Raw genomic sequence first — 20,684 nt, 5'->3', positions numbered from 1 at the left:
TGCCCAGTTCATGTCAAGGGGAAGGGATGGAGTGTAGATATGCAGTATGAAGTGCCTGATCTCCAGATGGCTGAAACTATTGTTAACATGATGAGAAGAGGACAGCAGGGTCTTAAGGTGCTGATTTAATAGCCACCGGTTCATTGCAAGTTAAAGATCATCAATAAGGTGGTGGGCTAAGGCCTTCAATTACAATTGAGTTACTGAATTTTACTTCAGGGCCTTCTAAGGGTGCAGCCAGCAATACACATGCTTGGCACATACAAAGTTCAGAAGATGGAGCAGCTTGTTTACTTACATTGAGGGCTTCCATATCTTTATGATACTCCTCTTCCCAGAACTTTGGGAGGTTAGAGAATATGGAGTTGTCAGTCACCTGACTGCCAAACTTGGTGTCTAGCCACACGGACAGCACATCTTTTGCTTCTTCCAACAATTTCTATGAAAAGAAAATTATATACATAACAGTTCAGTGCAATACAAATCTAGAAAAAGTCTTATTTATGAGCCTAGACTGTAATGCCGTTTAACAGAAAATATGTTTTCACACTGTTAATTTGCCTGGGCATGAATATTCTTGCACCTATAATTCTTGGCAGCCATGTAGCCTTCCATGTGCTTGGAGTGAATAGAAGATGGGTACATAATTTATATCTGGAGAGTCTCAATGGTGTTCTGATAAAAGATACAGAGAAGTGCTGAGGGATTTGCATTTTGCTGAAGATCAAGAGAAATATCATGTAAATGAATAAAGATAATTCAGTAAAAAGAAGTGCACCCTAAATATCATTCAGGCTATTTTCTCTTTAGTTTTCTATTAACACTCTAATTACACCATACATTTTGAGACCAGATATATAGAATCAGCTTAAAAAGAATGCCTACTCCGGTGACATAATAGATTTGTTTTTAAAAACAAAAACATTTATAAAGGCACCCATCTTTTAGTGGCTGGATGAACTTTACATAAGTTGGACCAAAAAGGATTCATTTTACAAAGGCAGGGAGCTCACAGTCTGTGCCCCCAATAGTTATTGCACCAAACAGCTTGAAAGAGAGGCAATACCATCCAGGACTCTAATTACTAAGAGAAATTAGTTACAATATCTATTGTGTTTACTGGGGCTTATCCAAAGGACAATGAAGTCAATAGGAATCTTTCCATTTATTTTAATGGGCTTTGGCTCAGGCCCTCATCCAGAGGACAGATATTTCTGAAATAATTTGGAAACATCAATTCGGTGAACAAGAGGCATAAAATACTTGAGCAGCACAGCAATAAAACTGTCAAAGATATTTGCATATGCACTGTGGACAGATCTGTATGTACAACCATACAGATCTGAATCCCTTCCCAAGACAGAAATTCCATGAAAGAAGGCTAAAGATATATGAGTCCACTATTGTAGGGGAGAAAATCCTTTACGGAAAACTGGAAATAGCAGCTATCAAAAAAGATCATGAGGAGGTTCTGCAATGTCTGAGGCTGCTCTGAGTGGCATACGAAAACTATTTAACTGAGCTCAGTGATACAGTTTTACCGCGTTGAATGTTAAGTATTGGGAAATTCTTATTTATAAAATGTTTCAGAAAACTGTTACAAGCCAATGAGATTTAAAAGCCATTCATATTGACCTCAGCATGTTTGTTGATCTCTTCTCCGGGAAGTTTCTTTTGCACAGCTTCTTCTAGATGTTCCACAGCAGACTTCACTGCATTCTGAATTCTTTCCAGCATCTGCTTTTTATCTGGATCAGTGGTGTCATTTAACATAGCTGAAAAAGGCTACATTAAGAAATGTTCATGAAATAATGTACAGTAAAAAGAAAAAAAAAAATCTATCCAATAACTTTAACTGGATGACAGAACTATAAGCACTTTCTTCATGTTCTGTTGTGCTGCAAGAGCAGCTTATTCAACAGCTGTCTATTCCTCATGTAAAATATGTTCTAAGCACATAATTTCTTACTTGAGATGAGTAGTATGTTCCCCACATGCAGTCAGATTGAAATCTATGAGACTACTCAGAGAATAATGTACTGCTCAACATCAGTAAAGGAGCAATAATAAGGCCATCAGTTTTAACGGTCCAAAAGGATATGGAATATAAAATTCCATTCACATTTGACTGTCTAAATCTGAATTATCAGCTGTATCACAATACGGGTTCCTTGTAGATAGTTACAAAGTTGTAAAGATTAAAAATAACCACTATTTAGTACATTCCCTTAATCTCAACGGTCTCTACAAAGGTGAATAAGCACGATAAGCCCCATTTTATAGATGGGATAATTTTAAGCACAAAAAAGTTAAGTGACAAGTCGGTGACATACATAAAACGCAGCCCCCCCCCCCAGCTCTGTGCTTCAACTCATAAGGTTGAGAATCACTTATCTTTTTTCCAATTCATGACACACAAAAAGGCCAAAAACTCATCCTTAACCTACTGCATTCCCTAAATTGTAGCACCAACAGCTCGATGCTGTCAACGGCACAGTAGGCAGCATAATTCATGTTCCAACTTACTGCATAAAGAAAGTCTACATAAATACTTTTCATACGTGGCCTTTCCTTAAATTTGTGTTTTATTTGTCAGAAGCTCCAGTAATATTGCAGCAAACATCTGAATTTTCCTCAAAATAGTACATACATACATGCAGATTAGTTGTCTGGGGACAAAATTAGGCATGCATTTTGCACATGCAATTTTATGCCTAATGCATCAGAAAAGTCTTGTGTGTATTTAAAAAATGGTCACAAATTCTACAGATGTGAAGATGGCTGTTTATTTCCAGTAATACAGTATCAGAAGTTTTCCTGTGGATGGCCCTGATTCAGCAAGGTACTCTAAGCAAATGCCTAATTTTAAGCACATGAGCAGTCCTACATAGGTCAATGGCACTCCCCACATGCTTAAAGTACCTTACTGAATCAGAGCCTAAGTTACTAGCAGAGGAAAACTATGAGCTCACCTTTGAAGCAACTTGAACATCTTCAAATAGTTGGACTGCAGGTGGCTTCTTCTCTCTATATTGTTCAAAAAGATAATTTTGTCTTGCTCTCTTGATGATCTACAAGGCAAGAATATTAAAACATATTTCTAAAAAAGGCTAAGTCCAAATACCAATGTATTTTCCTACCACATACTTACTACCCTTCTAAATTCAATATACTACAAGAATTACATATCTAATTAACACCACTGAAGCACATCAAAGAAAGTAATCATGAAATTAAATGCATTAATAACCAATAAAATAAGTTTCCTTTGTAAAAAGGACAGATAATCTTAATTGTCTATAACCACATTCACTTACATATCATCTTTGAAGGATTAGATTTTTAAATCAGTATATGTTGGTACTGGTTGATTTCACCATGCACAAGGAAACTGACACAAAGTATTTCCATCCATGATAATCAACGTTTTTTAAAGATCGGCAAAGTAAGAAAAGTGCTGCTTAAGAACTTAGAGTTTGAGTTAAGAGTATTTACTTTTATATATTTTGACATCTGAAGTTGATAATTTTGGTTTTAATGGCTATAAAGCTTCAGCTTTCTGAATTTCAACATTTACTATCATTAAATAATTCTTGCCTGACCACCTCTCATTGTCTGGCTCGCCCCTTCCCACAACTGAAAATTAAAAATCAATAAAAACATTTAAAATGCTTCAAACTCACAATTCTGTACAACTGTGAAAATTTAAAATTTGATAAAAAAGGGGAAAATGTTTAAAAATAAACAGATACTATTCACTGAAGTTATATACAAACATTGAATTCTGCCAAGCCTACTTATACACAAAAGCAGCATGGATCTAAATTACTAGAGGTTTTGCTAAAGTCTAGCCACTATACTAAAACTGAATTAGATCCAGTGACTGAAAACCAATGTCTTTGTCACAGAGATTAGAATCAGGTTACATAGTGCAATTGAAGTTACTAGTCTAGGTGTCTAGCCTTACCAAATTGATAAAAACATACTATATGCATACTGACTCTGAATCCCTGGACTTGGTCAACTTATTGTCGTTTAGATGCACCTTTAAAGACACCTTACCTTATCATCAATATCTGTAATATTTATACAGTAGAAGACATCATATTTAAAGTAATCCCTCAACACTCTTCTCAGGATATCAAATGAGATGTATGACCTAAAAAATTCAAAAGGAAGAACTTACTTTTACTTAATGGATACCTCATATACACATCTATTATATGCAAGAACTATGTTAATGCAGCACTGAATGAGATTTTAAATCCCATAGTGTCAGTAAATTCCCAGCTGAAGTTCCCATAGCAACATTAACTTTTCCCCCACTACAAACAGGCTTTTCATTGCATGATAAATATAAACGGTAATTTTCTTTTTCCACCTTAGAGTACCCGAGTTGTTGTCTAGCAGTATGTCTAACTCACTGTAGTTGGCTTGACATATTCCTAGGGATTTTCAGCTTTGTTATTTAGTTGCTTACAACATAAACTGTTAGCTTTTTATCCAAGGCAGAAACTCTGTGGTACCTGGCATGTCCCATGTGAGAAGCATCATATACTGTTGGGCCACAGCAATACCATGTCACTTTTTTGCCATTCTGGGGCTGAAATACATCCTTAAATGGAAAGGAAGGTACAGTGAGCAGAAGAAATTGAAGACATATGGTCTCAGAGCAGCAACATCAGGAGCACAGGCATGTCAAGCAAATGTGATTATATGAATCTGGATTATAACACAACAATTACACTCTCAGTTTTACTGTAAGAAAAGAATGCTAACTTCACCACAGAAAAGAGATAACATACTTTGTCTTTTTTCCATTAGCTGCAGTCTATAAAATGTGATAAAGTCTAGACAGCCAGATGGGTCAGATCTTCATTTAACCCTTAGCAGATATTACCCATATATGCAAAGGGGAGAGCGAGGCCTAGTTTACATGGAGACTTTTTTCGGTATAACCTGAGGTGAGAATTTAGATCAATGTAGTTACACTAGTATAACTCTCAGTTTAGATGCTCTTATTCCCATATAAAAGAGTGGCTTTTTTTTTAATTTAGCTTATGGTGCTAAAGAATGTTTGTTTAGCTTAAAACCTAATAAACAAAAAAGCTACTCATACTAGAACAACAGTGTCCAGATGGAGCTGTTATATCAATACTGGTAAAACTTTCTCATGGGGACAAGCCCTAATAAGACAAATTCCAATTTGGTTCGGTTTTGTGTATGTTATGTTATGGGCTCTTGGGTGATGGAAGGCTGAAGTCATATATTATACCTGGAATATCACAGCACTTTTTACGTTTACAGACACATTTGACTAAACTAGGTGTCTTTGGCACATATTTAATAAGATTCAGCAAAATAATACATCTATTTTAATATGTCACAGAAACTTGTGAACAGATATGAAAACCATTTTAAAAATGTCAGTCAATTATATTTGTATCTCTACAGAAAACCCTGCAGTTTTTCCCTTCATTCACCTTGTTGCGAGTGAGGCTGTTGTAGAGGCAGAGTTTAGACTGTTTTGTTCCTTCTGGGGAAGACCAGTGGGGCTGTGTACGTTTGCCTTTACCTAGAAAAGAACGTAAAGACAACCTCAAGAATCTTTAAAGAGCATCATAACAGACATGGATAGTAAAGGATTTTCCACACGTTTTCAAAAACATCTACCTTAAATTATCTTAAAAGGAAAAAGTGTTTTTATAAATGTACAGAAACCGCTCCATTCAAAATAGCCCAAACTAATCATATTACATAGACCTTTCCATAGAGTTGGTATAAGGGATGTATTCAATTCCACACAAGTTTATTTTCTACTCTCTTGCTTGCCATCAGTTTATATCCCTTTTCAAATTAAAATCTAAAACACAGGAAAAAATTGCAGTACAGTGTGCATGAAAGCATGTACAAAGATTTTGAAATATAGTCAATCATTGAGGTAACTGTTTTCAAAAAGATCTGTAACAGTTTATCTTTGTGACACCACTGACCTTAATAAGACTGCATATCTTAAAACTCATGCAATATTTAGAAAAATTTCCACAAAGTCCAGAGCCAGTATCAAAGAACAGACATTTAGTGGGAGAAAGAGAAAAGGGCAGACCGCATAGCTTAGAAAGAACTTTGCCCTTTTATCACACATTGCTTCTCTGAACACCTTCATTTATTACAAATACATATCCAAGTGGAGCACATTCAGTAGAAGGCACAATCTGGTCTTTGAAGTATTTATTGCAGGGAGCTGAATCATTATGGTAAAAGAAGACGTATGATAAATTATGAGGCAAAATCCAGCCCTTACCTGAGGGCACTATGTTTTGAGGAAGGAGTGAGGAGGAGGGGGCCAGAGAGAGGATGAAGACCAGTGTACTACTAGCTACAGTCCTAATATTGTGTAGAGTGGGTCAGAAAATGGAATTTCCATACTGTGGGAATCAAGGGAGGCTCTAGCTTTTTTGCCGCCCCAGGCATGCGCTTGGAGTGCTGGTGCCTGGAGCCGCCCGCTGGTAGGAATTTCCAAATTTTAGTAATCTGTTTTCATTTCAAATCAGAATGAAAATTTGAAATTTCTAGTACAATTAAAACATTGAAACATTTCCATAATGTCAAAATACAAAATATTAAATATGATATTCAAATATATAAAATAATTGTAAGTATAAAAGTCAAAACAAAATGAAAATGAAACAAAAAAGTAGAAACACACCAAAATGCCAATATTACATGTTCTCATGTAACATTTCAAATTTCAATGAACTTGCATTTTCCAACAGAAAAATTCAGTAGACATTTTTCTGAGCAGGTCTAATACAGAGCTATCTTGCTTTTAGATAGCAGGATGGTTCAGGCCAAAGCACCGTAATGCACTGCCAGGGAATATTTAAGACTCCTTTAAAAAGAAGCATATCATATGTCCTAGCTTGCAGCATGCCAAGCGGGAGGCGTGGACACACCTCTAAACAGCTGACCATGATTCTTTGAGGATGTAGTGTATGCCCACTGGAGTGCTGGGGTAATAGCTGGGCACAACTCTTAGTATTTGTGAGGCAGGAAGGGTGCCCTGCTGCTTGCGCTGGGGAACTGGAGGGATTAGAAGATCTCACGTACTCCCTTTTCCTTGCCCACCTACACATAAGCACTGAGCAGAACCAGACTCTCTCTTTTCCATTATGTTTCTAAAATTTTTACAATCTTAGGTATTACACCTCTGATGTGCTTAAAAAACAAGTAGCAGAAGAGTATCATCCCCTCCAAGAAGTTGCAGTGTACTGTGCATCTGGCTGCCACTCTCCATACCACCTGGGGCTGTATTTCAGTGATATGAGGTGTGAATATTAAGTTAACACATATTCTTCCAGTTTTGATGCAAGTTAAACAGCAAAACAGAAAACTGAGAGATACAAGAAGTTCTCACCCCATTTACTTCAGTACTGTTGTTAAGAATTTGTATGGGATGCAATTTACTTGCAACTAAAATATTATCCAATTGTTTGTAACTTGTATTGTCAAAATGGCTTTCAAGTTTTGTCTCTTAGCATGCCCATCATTCACTCAGTTTCCCTGGAAACATTTTCCTGTGTGTATTGCAACTGAGAACCACAAAAATCAATTGCAAAAAGTTATTATATATAATCAGTTTATATATAATCCCCACTATCCTTTTGAACAATTGGGTAACTAGAAAAGAGAGGCTTAATTTAATAGACCAGACAAGGATAAAATATTTCATCTGTATTCTGTACACTGAGCTATATCATTAGTTCTAAGTATTTTACTGTAAATGAGATGCAAGTTAACATATACCTCAAGTACAAAACCTGCCTATCCATAAATAAGACCAAATACCAGAAGACAAGTGTTTACTCTTAGATTTACAAAGGTTACAATAACATGGATTACTGTGGTGAACGCAACAACAAAATTAATCATAGAAGAAAAAAAGATCCTATGTGCCAAAGTTGTCAGCTCATGATCCAGGAGCAATGATATATATAGACTATAATGGCAAAGTTCAAACATACACTTCCAATAAGAGATCAATGTACAGTCCCAGCCCATTCATCTATATGCTTCTTCCCATCACTTTGGTCTTCTCTAGGTTGAACCTAAGCGAGTTTGTTCTCATCCACATCCCTATCTCTGTTAGACACTAGGACAATACAAACAGCAATATCCAAGTTCTATGAAAAGGAGATGCAGCGCTGCATCTCCTTATCTGCCTATTGGACACTGTAAGACATAATATCTCACTATCTCACCAGTAGCCAGACATACCGTATTGTTCCGAGTATAGGCCGCTCCTGATTATAAGCCGCACCCTTAAAGTTTGGTGCTATTTTAAAAAAATTAAATTTTTAACTTTTTTTAACTTAAAGAAAATATACACATTAGTAGAACAGTAAAACAGTATTTTATTTAATGAATAGGAAGACATGTACCAGTATTTTTAACACTTTTAACACTTTTGGTAGTCCTGCTTTTGACGGCATATGTTATATACTCAGAAATATTGAAAACTATTTTGTAGTTATACTGTAAATAAAGAAGGGAAAAGGAATGGACAACAAGGAGACTGATGGGAACAGTTCTCACCCTCTCCCCTGCACAACAATCAACAACATTAGCAAATGTTCTTAGGGTTAGGAATCATGGCCACCCCCCCGAACTCCTGCCCCATCCAACCCCCCGCGTTCCTTGACACCTCCCCCCACCCCAGGGACCCCTGCCCCATCCAACCACCCCTTCTCTCTGTCCCCTGACAGCCCCTGGAACCCTTGCCCCTGACTGCCTCCCACCGCCCCATCCATCCCCTGATCCTTTCTAACTGCCCCACCAGGACCTTTGCCCCTATTCAATCCCCCTGTTCCCTGCCCTCTGACCCCCCCAACCCCTATCCACCCCCCACCCCGAACTCCCCTGCCCTCTCTCCAACACCCCCTCCCTGCCCCGTTACTGCGCTGCCTGGATGTGGCTGGCGGCACTACAGTCCGGCCGTGGCTGGAGCCAGGAGCCCCGGGATGCTGGGCCGGGGCAGGAGTCACGCGGACGGAGCCCGGAGCTGGAGGATGTGGCGGGAGCCGGACGGCCAGAGCCAGGTAGCTGGCCAGCCAGAGTAGGGCGGCCGGGAAGGGATGCGGGGCCAGGGCCGGGCGGCGGGGGACGCGGGGACGGGCGATGCGGCGCCGGGGGACGCGCGGCCGGGGCCGGCGGCAGGGGACGCGCGGCTGGGGCCAGCGCCGGGCGACGCGAGGCCAGGCAGGGCCGGCCAGAGAATTCCGGGGGCCCGGGGTCTTCGGCGGGGGGGAGGGGGGGGCCCTTCCATTCTGGGACCTGCCGAAGTGTCCCAAAGACCCGCCGCGGGGCGCCCCCGCCGCCGAATTACCGCCGAAGCGGGACCTGCCGCTGAAGTGCAGCCCGGTCTTCGGCGGTAATTCGGCGGCGAGAGGCCCCGCCGCGGGTCTTCGGGGCACTTCGGCGGCGGGTCCTGGAACGGAAGGGTCCCCCGCCACCGAATTACCGCCGAAGACCGGGCTGTACTTCGGCAGCGGGTCCCGCTTGGGCAGTAACTCGTCAGTGGGGGGTCCTTCCGCCCCGGAGCGGAAGGACCCCCCCCCCCGCAGACCAGGAGCAGAAGAAGCTCCTGCGCCCGGCCCCGCAAGAGTTTTCCGGGCCCCCCAGAGCGAGTGAAGGACACCGCTCCGGGGGCCCCGAAAAACTCTCGTGGGGGCCCCTGCTGGGCCTGGGGGCAAATTGCCCCCTTTGCCCCCCCCTCTGGGCGGCCCTGAGGCTGGGGCCGGCGGAGGCGGGTACACGGGGCTGGAGCCGGGCGGCGGGGGAGGCGGGGACGCGGCCGGGGTGGAGCCGGGCGGCAGAGGAGGCGGGGACGTGGCCGGCGGAGGCAGGTACGCGGGCCTGGGGCCGGAGCCGGGCGGCGGGGACGTGGCCGGGGCTGGAGCCGGGCGGCGTGAGGTCAGGGCCGGCGGAGGCGGGTACGCGGGGCCGGGGGAGGCGGGGACACAGCTGGAGCAGCCCAGAGCCCTCTGAGTCCCGGCCGCGGCTGGGATTTAAAGGGCTCTGGGCTCCCCGCCGCGGCGGGCAGCCCAGAGCGCTCTGATTCCCCACCGCGGCTGGGATTGAAAGCGCTCTGGGCTCCCCGCCGCGGCGGGCAGCCCAGAGCGCTCTGGCTCCCCGCCGCGGCGGGCAGCCCAGAGCGTTCTGATTCCCCGCCGCGGCTGGGATTTGAAGTATTTTTATTGTTTTTTTTTTCAAGTTCCTGATTATAGGCCGCACCCCTAATTTAAAGACTTAAATTAGGGGGGAAAAGTGCGGCCTATACTCGGGACAATACGGTACATCTTTAACAGGAGACCTTGGGAGAAGGCAGATTCATTACCTCCCTGTAAGATTTCTCAGACAGAAAGGCACAAACCTATGGAAGGGCTATCCTATCGCCACCCATAAAACTCTGGGTGAATCAACAAAGCCTTATAGTTAGTGCTATCAAAGACTACTGCCCGAGCCAACAAATCAGCCCAGGAACCTTCATTGTGTCTGTTGGTAGGTGGAAATCAGCCAACAAAACCAAACTTGTCTGTGCCAGACTAACAACTAATACCAGACTGGTAGGCATGCACAACACATATGATGACAGGATGCTACCGGGGTTAATTCAACACCACCTTCTCAATAACCTTGATCAAAAAAGACAGGGTGTTAACATGCAGCTATTGAAAAGCATTGTACAAGAGCTAAGTACTATGAATAATATAATAACTATTACAGGACTTCTTGAGCAGGGACCTCACTATAAAGCATTTGTTTAAGGGCATAGGAAAGCATCAGAGAAGAATGACAAACTCCCAAGAGGTTACACAATAACCTGGATTAACCAGTTCCAATTTCCTCACATGAACAGTAATTGTTTAATTACCAAGGAAAAGCTACATTCTTTTCAGAAATGATCATTTACCCGGTTTATAACACAGTTTACATTACTATAAACTTGTACAATATATAAAATCTATATTTCTGTAACTCTTTGTAAAAAAAATTGAATCGCTCCAATTGAGTGGACCCTCACACGGTCAAAACAAAAACTGTATACATCTCTGACAAAAAATATTACCAAAAAATCCTATTCTATGACTCTTATATAAGCCTCTTTCCCCCTTACTTTGCATTGCTATCCAATGTGGGGGGAAAGGATTACATTTGCTCTCAAGGAAGACTAGGAGACAAAGGGGGCAGGTGGCATGTTGCTTAGCTGTCTGAGTGGACTGAATGGGTTAATACAAACATTGGCCAACGCTGATCGACATCAATGGAAAACCCACAAAAAACAATGGAAAACCCAATCACCAGGACACTGACACCCAGCAACTAACAACCCAGAGGAGGAGGGTTTCCCCCACTTCTCCTGAGCAGAGCCCCAGCTCAAGAACAAAGTACTAAGAGGTGTGACGGGGGAAGGACAAGTGTGGGCTCTGGAAGAAGTTTGGGAGCTCGCTCATCTGGGAACAGACTAAGGAAGGAAGGAAGGAAGTCAGAGAGAAATATAGAGCCTGAAAATGGAGTTCACTACAGCTTGACTGGTGAATTGTGCTGGGCTGACCAGAATGGACTATGGTTTAGTCTTTATATTTCTATGCTAACCTAAGGACTTCCAGAGCTGTGCATCCAGTTGACTAATAAACCCTACTGTTTTGAAACCACTGTTTGAGTGTCACTGAAAATACTGTGTGATGTGCATTAGTCCCTGAAAAACATTCAAGTCCCTAACCCAGAGTCTATCTCAGTTGGACTTGTTCAGAAGGATGTGATGCATCAGAGGTGTGATGCAGAAGCGCTGAAGCCCGAACAGTTCAGTCTCAGGAAATCGTGAGGCTGTATGGCCTACCCTTAAGGAAGAGTGAGAGCCCCTGCGGGCTAGCACATTGAAGGGGTTCCTCCAAGAGACTGATGCAAAGCTTGAGGCATAGCACTGATCCTGTGGATCTATGACAATGTCTTATATCTAATGGTTAGGTTTTTTATTATTAAAAACACTGATAATTGATTTCTGTAACCAGAGAAACTATCAAACAAAACAAATAAGGAAATAGCTTCACTATTTCAAATACCTCTGGGTCCATCAATTATGCCACATTACTAGCTACACCCAGTGTAGAACTTTGTGGTCATTTGCTAATGATGTAATCTGGAGTGTGTGTTACACTGCTAGTGACACATCTCCGATCACCTAGCAGGAACAGATGGAATCACTCTGGAGTGTTTTTACTCCTTTTAATTTGGAAGGACTCAGATGGTAGTGATAGCAATTGTGAGCTCCAAGGGCCCTGTCGCACGAGGTGTTGACGGGTTCCATTTTGTTCTTATTTATGTCAATATAAGGTTACTAGGAGATTTTGTATGGAGCCAAGTGCTATGATATCTTCAGTATACTAATGGAACCCAATTTTCTGTCCATCTGACAGAAACAGCCACATTTATTCTACCATGGACCTTGCCACATTTATCCATGATTTTGCCATCTTGAAACTAGGTTACTGTAATACATTCTACATGGAGCTACACCTTGAAAACATCTGGAAACTTCAGCATCTGTTTAAGTGAAGCCTCATACCAGAAGCACATAACATAGTGCCACTGGAACTGTATGAATTGGCTGTGGGTTTCCAGGTGGAGTTCAAGATGCTTGGTTTCCCCTTTTAACTCCTAAACTCTATGGCACCTAATTATCCAAGGGACCACCTCTTCCACAGTTGTGATCTGCAGAGACACCTAACTTCCGTGATATAAAGGTGGGGGAAACTGTTGGCAAGGTGCTCTCAACTAGCTAGAGACATAAAGGGTAACAAGAAAACATTCTACAAATACATCAGAAGGAAGAGGAAGACCAAGGACAGGGTCCCCTTCCTACTCAATGAGGGGGAAAAACAATAACAGAAAATGTGGAAATGGCAGAGGTGCTTAATGACTTCTTAGTTTCAGTTTTCACCAAGAAGGTTGGTGGTGATTGGACATCTAACATAGTGAATGCCAGTGAAAATGAGCTAGCATTAGAGGCTAAAATAGGGAAAGAAAAAGTTAAAAATTACTTTGACAAGTTAGATGTCTTCAAGTCACCAGGATCTGATGAAATGCATCCTAGAATACTCAAGGAGCTGACTGAGGAGATATCTGAGTCATTAGCGATTATCTTTGAAAAGTCTTGGAAGACTGGAGAGATTCCAGAAGACTGAGAAAGGGCAAATATAGTGCCAATATATAAAAAGGGAAATAAGGACAGCCGAGGGAATTACAGACCAATCAGCTAAACTTCTGAACCCAGAAAGATCACTGGAGATTTTTAAGAGCAGGTTAGACAAACACCTGTCAGGGATGCTCTAGATAATACTTAGTCCTGCCATGAGTGCAGGGGACTGGACTAGATGACCTCTTGAGGTCCCTTCCAGTCCTATGATTCTAACGCTGGAATCTGCTTTCCCCCTTAGTCTGCCAGAGCCCAGATTTGTCATACTTGTGGACACTCTCCAAAGGCCATCCTTTTCTTCCTTGACCATTTGAGGATAAGGGGAGATTGAAGGGTTTATTTGTATACTTGCTGGTGGTTTGATTAGTAGAGCGTGTGCAGCTTGTTGTATGGGATTTAAATATTGTTTTGATATTGTGAAATTTAATATTGTGTAAAATCACTCATTGCATGGATGGGCAACTGTTGAGGTTCTCTGCAATCAAAATATATAAACAAAGTGTCTACTAATCTGTAACTTTCCCACCAAGTCCATGTCACTACTCACTTGTTTGAAGTTTACAAGGTTCAATTTTTTCATTGCTGCCACCATAGATTGCTTCTATGTGCCTATACCACCGAACAACATGGAAATGCTGGTCCATAGGTGGCCTTGAAAACTGTCTGAATACTTCCACATCTGCATGTGAAAATGTGAACCCCTGGATATAACTACGAGTGCTGAGGTACTTGTCCAAAGCCTTCAGCCTGGCTTCCTCTTCTCTAATGCTCAGAATGAAACTGTAGTTGGAAGCTGCAAAGACAGAGGCACAGGACATATGGTCAGAACTAAAGTAAAAAAGGCATATTGTGACCAAAAATATACCCAAAGCTAGTAGGGCAAATAATATCATTGAAACAACCAGATGTATACTAGAAACTGACAGCAAATTTGAGGGAAAATATTTTGTCAAATGTAATGAACAACCAGAAAAGGTTGTTATAAATGGTCTTTAAAAATATAAATATATATATATATATATATATATATATATATATATATATATATATATTATTAGGACTATTGTTTTTCCATGGTAAATTTCAGGGGGAAATCATGGCTCAGAGACAAAGGCACAGACCCAGGTCTTTTGCAGGAAAACAAAAATACAATTTATAACAGTTATAAGAGGATCTTCCATGCCTAGTGGGCTTAATCAGCACTTCACCCTCTTAGTCCACTAAAGCCCTCGTCCCACAAAGATTTACACATGAATGATTAACTTTATGCACCATGAGTAGTCATATTAATGTCAATGGAGTTACTCACAACATATAAAGGTTGTACTTAAATCTATAAAAGTATACTTAAATCTCTGCAGGACTGGGGCTTATGTGTGAGGTCCTAATTTGATGCTCACTTTCCCCTACTTGCTCTGACTGACAAGTGTTTGCAGAATGTTAAATTACAGCTATCAGTGCTACTTACTACCTGTATGTCCCCCGCATCAGTTTCTTTCCTCAAATGTGTATGTAATATGCATTAACATGCAACATGTAATATGCTACAGCTTTTTCTACCGCACCGCATCATTCTTCGGCGGCAATTCGGTGGCCAGTCCTTCCCTCCGGGAGGGACTAGCTGCTGAATTGCCGAAGAGCCGCCAAAGACCCAGACATGTCGCCCCTTTCCCTTGGCCGCCCCAAGCACCTGCTTCCTGTGCTGGTGCCTGGAGCCGGCCCTGTGCATTAAAATGAACAGGAGTTATATTAATTGACAGAAGACATGGTAGACTACCCCACATGTACCCCCATTCTTTCCTATGACTTACTCAGCTCATCTTCCATCATGCAAATGTAAAACAGGCTTTGTTTTATATAGTTTATTTTACAAGCACTAAGTAACTCTTATACTTAAAAGAGCATAGCACATTTACAAAGGGAGAAGTTCTGTGGTTTGAGAGGGACACTCACAATAAGGTACCATATAGCAGAGGTTCTCAAACTATGGTGCATGGACCACCAGTGATCCACAAGCTCCATTCAGGTGGTCCACAGACAGTTCCCTATAAATTGCATGCCTGAATGGCCGCACACAAGAGAATGAAGGGCCACCCACCTAATTAGTGGAGCCGCACAGGTGTGGCTCCACTAATTAGGTGCCTGGACCCTGGAGAAGACCCATATGTAAAGTGAGGTGGTGGCCTTGGGGGAAATAGAGGGTAGGTGGGAGGGGGCAGTGGGGTGAGAAGAGGGAGTGGGTAGAATTTGGGATGTGCAGGGCTGCGGCAGCCACAGAAAGAAGCGACTTTCCCCAGCTCCAAGGCTGCAGCTGCCAGGGAGAGATGGCCCTCCTTCCCAGCCTCAGTTCTGTGGCTGCTATGGCAGTGGAGAGACTCCCCCAGCCCTCCTTCCCAGGCCCAGCTCAGGAGCTGCTGAGGTGGAGGAGAGAGGGCACATCCATCGCATTAGAAAGGGAAGACTACTGATATTAAAATATGAGTTGTGTGCTTTTATTTGTAGAACAAAAAAACATTTATCATTAAGTTATTTTTATATAGTGCTTTTATCCAAAGTGCTTTACAATAGTTAGCTAATGGTACAAACCACATTTGGAAAGATCATTAAGTGGTTCGCTGAGACCTTCAGCAATTTTCAAGTGGTCCATGGAAAAAAAAAAAAGTTTGAGAACCACTGCTGTATAGAAAGCATTGCGATTTGCTCAGTGGCGTTTACAAAATCTGTGCTAGCACTCACATTAATACACAGCTTTAAATCTTTCCCTAACAATTTAGACTTTGTGATGCTTTCCATGTTCAAAACGCCGTACAAACATTAATGAACTGTCTCATGAGGTACGTAAGGGAAAAGGAAAAATCAATATGTACTCGGGATCATACAATGAGTTGGTCTCAGTGCCAGGATTAGAACACATGAGTTCCTGTCTCCAAATCCCATGTTCCAGGCCACTAAACCAATTTTTTACTTCTAAGACAGTATGGTAATCTTGTTCTACAAGGGAAGTTTCCATATAGCTTCTGTAGCACTAAGCTTATTGCCACAGCACAGCTTTTGAAGGGAAAAGCAATAGTTACAAGTGGGTGTAGGAACTCTGGAGGTGGGATTCTTCCAGATGTGTGCAAGTATTATCAGCTGAGACTGAGATTTTGTGTGTGGCCCATTTCCTATGGGGAATGAAATAATTGTTTCGCTTTAATGGAATATTTCATCTGCTCATTTGGTCCCTGCGAATGACCAGAAGCAATGCAGAACAGAGGCAGTTAGAATTATAAAACCAAGAGGAAAATATTAGTCAATTACACTTCTAAAACCATATCTAATACTGTATGTACTGTCTATTTACAACAAGCAACCTTTCGAGAAGACAGTAATATAAAGGGATGATGTATAAATGCTAGTGAGATAACAAGTGTATTTGACCCTTTAAAATATACACAGGATTTAATGCCAGATGTTTAAAGTTTAGTGCAATGAACAGAACCGGTGACAAAAAAAATCACAGTCACAACAGTTGCTTTGCATACTTCACTCTCTCTCTCTCAGAGTCAGCTCAATGCATTAAAAAAATTGCCCTCAAATTTAAGTCAATGCAGTATTATCCATGGTGGATAAGAAGTAAAAAGAAAAATGGATGTGTGTAGTTTTAAGTAGACAATATGTGCAATCTTATAAATGGAATTAAGATTGGCCAATAAACTAAATTTCTCTCTAAATGGTTCATGTTTATAAATATTGGAATATTTATTCTTATCTCTAGTAGATGCTTACAAAATGAAACATTCATTAATGTAAGATGGTAACTGGTCAATCTGTTTGAAATCTGAATCGCCAGATGAGCCCCATGATATATTTATTGTGTGTATGAAAGATCAGGAAAACAACATACATACATCTCAAAAAAACCTCGGAGGCAGCACTCTTTTTGACAAGTATTATTGCAGGTATGAACTTTAACTAATTTAAGGAGACTTGGTAAGTCTGAGTAATGATCTTTTTCCTCCACGCCCTGAAAACTTTTGGAAAGGGAAGTTGTATAGTATCCTGTGTCTTCTGTTTACACAAATGCATCAACTAACTGAGAGATACAAAAGCACATGCGTCCTTCTGAATGCAAGGGAATCTAGATGGCTTAGGGGATTGCTAATAAAATACAATTTTTTACTGTTAGGTTACTGTCTCAAATTCAACTAAAATTCAACAGTCATTACAATCTAATGATAGTTTGCTGACATATAAAATACACTGGTCTCTGTCAGGTTCATCCTGGTGGTCAACAGCTATACCAGAAGTCACCTCCACATTTACTATTCTTGGTGGCAGTCCCAAGTACAAGTGAATTAACACAAAGAATAAAACATCCCTCTCTCAAACTTAGATGTGATCCTTCCAGAACAAGGTTGAAGCATATTAGTGGGGCAGAATCGGAATGATTGCACTGCTAGGTTTCCATGCCATATCTTTTGTACAGATTGCAATCTGAAGTGTTCTGTGATCAGAACTTTTCAAGCAAAAAACAAAACAAACCACCACACCCATTTAAAGCCTGAACTATTTTTTAATTAAAAAAAAATCAGTGTACCAAGTTCAAATTTGATTTATACCACAATGAAAAAAGCTCACCATTCTATTCCCTAATGTATTAATGTCCATATTGAAAAAAAAATCAAATCTATTAAAATTCAACATGATAGGCAGCTTCTTCTCTACAGAAGAAGAAGAATGCTGCAGAAGCACTGAACACAGGATTAATACTCATCTGATTGGAATGATCCATTGGCAATTATTAAGTCACCCAAGGGTTGCTCTCTCTTTTTAAATATATACTTTGAACATCAGTAGTTGAGACAACATAACTTTTTACAAATTCTTATTTTTCTAACTATTAATATGTAGCAAATTTGAAATTTCCCCAATGTTAAAAAGTTTAGCACCACTTGCTTCATTGCAGAGACTAATAAAGCGCTACTTTTTGGTATGCTAATTAATATAGTTGTATGAACCCTCCATGTGATATAATTGTCAATGTGTTCTACTTTCCATATATGGAAAATTATGCCACCTAATGCTATATGACATTGTGACCTTGTATGGAATGTTGAAATAAGACACAAAGCCGATGACTAAGATATATTAGTTTCTACATACCATTTACATGAAAGATTAAAAACAACTACCTTGAAATCTTGTTAAGCAATCCATTAGTTAGATAGCTTTACTTAAATGATACCAGTGTCATCAGTTTCTCACTTTTGTAAGACAAGAATCCCACAAAGTGTATTTTCTCTTTCTCAGGCCTTTCTGCTGTCAAAAGCATTGTCAGCACAGCAGGGACAGAAAGGACATTAGAGAGGAAAAGAGTACCCACCCACAAATATATGGGGATCCCTTACTTCAGTGGAGTACCAGCTATTTTGGGCTCAGCACATTCAATGTCAGTGAACATTGTCAGTGATTTGTACAAGTCAAATAGACACAGTTTGAGAATCTCTGCTACAGAGAAGGTTGCTACAGAGAAGGTTGCTGTCTGCAAAGGCCTGGGCAATAGGAAATGATTACAAATATTCAGACAGATTCATAAAACTCTTATTTTATATACAATAAAAGACACTTTAAAGGTCTGGTTCTCTTATGCATTCTTTAGGGTGATTGGCACTTTAAAAATAGTATTTGTAAAAGTATAATTTGCTGTATTACTAATACCACTTCAGATTACTTGTTCACCATTTCCGCTGCCTGTTTACATTTTGCATATTACTCATCTTGGTCACTGAAAGGATTACAGGAGCCTTGCAAAAATGCTGCTCATCGGAGGCAAGTCATTTCCCCCTCTTCCCTCCCATTATCCTCAGCCATATGGTAAAAGTGGACGAGTAGACTGTGTGTCTGGCTTACTACATTTTCATAACAATTTTGCAACTGCTGGATTAAAGAATGTACACAAATAGAATGGAGGATATAGAAATTCATTCAGACAAACAGACGATATTTCAATGTAAATGATGTATATTGGGGGCATAAACTGTTTTCTGCCAATAGGGATTGTAAGATGGAAGGCTCAAAAAAGCAGGAGCTAACGTAAGTTTTATTTTTGTTTTTTAGTCAGTTTCACTTTCCAATTCTCATGAACTAATACAAAGGTTACCTCTACACTGCACACCACTTACAGCGGCCTGTACGATATGTGCAGTTACATGCCACAGTGAAAAGCTGACCACGTACACACTGCAGTGTGTAGTTACATGCATCGATGAAAGGCTCTGGCAGAGAGGAGGCTGTGGAGAAAGTCTCCCGCAGCTCCCTCACTCCATGCACCTTTCCCTGTGGTAGGAAAAGTCTCTAGCAGCTTCCTGCAGCAGAAAGGGCTCCAGCAGTGGGGAGGTAGCGGAACACTACACCACTAAAAATAGGCCCATAGATAGAGAGGCACTGCTTGGGCTTTAGAGAGTCATGTAGGGATACAGCTGAGTACATACCCACAGGTCTCAGGCATGCCCATACTCCATTTGCCTAAGTAGTGCCTCACCATCTACACTGCTATTTATACCCGTGCTAGGTTGGCAAGTAGTGTATGTATTCTAGACACCACCAAAAGGCATGTGCAGCATAGACTTACCTGAAGTTACAGTACTTTGGTGGAACACGGGAGGAGAATACTTAAATTCAAAACAAAAATTCATGAAAAAATGTTTAATAATATTAGACTATGCAAATATATATTCTGAAGTAAACAAAACTTAAATTTTAAAGAACTCAACAGTGGACTTTTAAGCAATAAGTAATACTGGTAGACCTTATAATAAACTGAACCAAAAGTTTTCAAGAAAGCTCATGCCTTGATATTTCAATTCTTCTTTTTTAAGCTACTGAAAATAAATCAGAAAAAGAAGAGGCCTACTAGCAGCCACTTGGTACATATGAGAATATTATTCTTACTTGTAAAACAGAACTACTGGTAATATTTTCACTAAGTGTGCAGGGGCCATCACTTTGTTTTATGTTTGTACAGTGCCTTGCACAATGGGGCTGCACTACAATATAAATAGTAAATAGTAACTTAAAAGCACAAAACTCTGAATTGTTCTACTAAAATAAACCCTGCTTTTTAAAAAAAACTTGGTGTTTTCAGAAGGATACCAGATGCTCCCCGGATAGAACAACTTCAATTACTCCAAGAGAACCTGAGCTGTTGCTCCCATATTAATTAGCAATGTCCTGCATATCCATGCCCCATATTTAAGCTTAGGCAATCCTACTATGCAAGACTTTTTGGTAATGTTGGCTGAAAAAAAAATTCTTCTTACAAAACCAAACATTTTTATTTAAAACCTTCTCTTGGAGAGGAGGCTTCCTGAAACGTAAGGGGCACAAAAAGTACCACAATATAGCTCACACAGGGAAAGTGTAGGATATATTCTGCAGAACAGGTCTT

At 40.7% G+C, this 20,684-nt stretch overlaps 1 protein-coding gene across 4 annotated transcripts in view; it reads right to left on the bottom strand.

Annotated features, from left to right (window-relative positions):
* Positions 1-20,684, bottom strand: part of CARS1 (cysteinyl-tRNA synthetase 1) — a 51,130-nt gene that overhangs the window by 29,036 nt on the left and 1,410 nt on the right. For 3 of the 4 annotated variants that reach the window (XM_045016844.1, XM_045016845.1, XM_045016846.1), the window contains exons 2-8: positions 13,803-14,048; positions 5,484-5,575; positions 4,527-4,615; positions 4,063-4,159; positions 2,973-3,071; positions 1,636-1,785; positions 299-439 (exon numbers count right to left, since the gene is read on the bottom strand). In XM_045016844.1, coding sequence (XP_044872779.1) covers positions 299-439; positions 1,636-1,785; positions 2,973-3,071; positions 4,063-4,159; positions 4,527-4,615; positions 5,484-5,575; positions 13,803-14,048 — 914 coding nt within the window. The remainder of the gene's footprint in view (positions 1-298; positions 440-1,635; positions 1,786-2,972; positions 3,072-4,062; positions 4,160-4,526; positions 4,616-5,483; positions 5,576-13,802; positions 14,049-20,684) is intronic. The other variant, XM_045016847.1, reaches the window with a different exon arrangement.

Source organism: Mauremys mutica, chromosome 4 (genome assembly GCF_020497125.1).
Source record: "Mauremys mutica isolate MM-2020 ecotype Southern chromosome 4, ASM2049712v1, whole genome shotgun sequence".
Lineage (NCBI taxonomy): Eukaryota > Metazoa > Chordata > Testudines > Geoemydidae > Mauremys > Mauremys mutica.
This window is presented reverse-complemented; position numbering and strand designations above follow the sequence as displayed.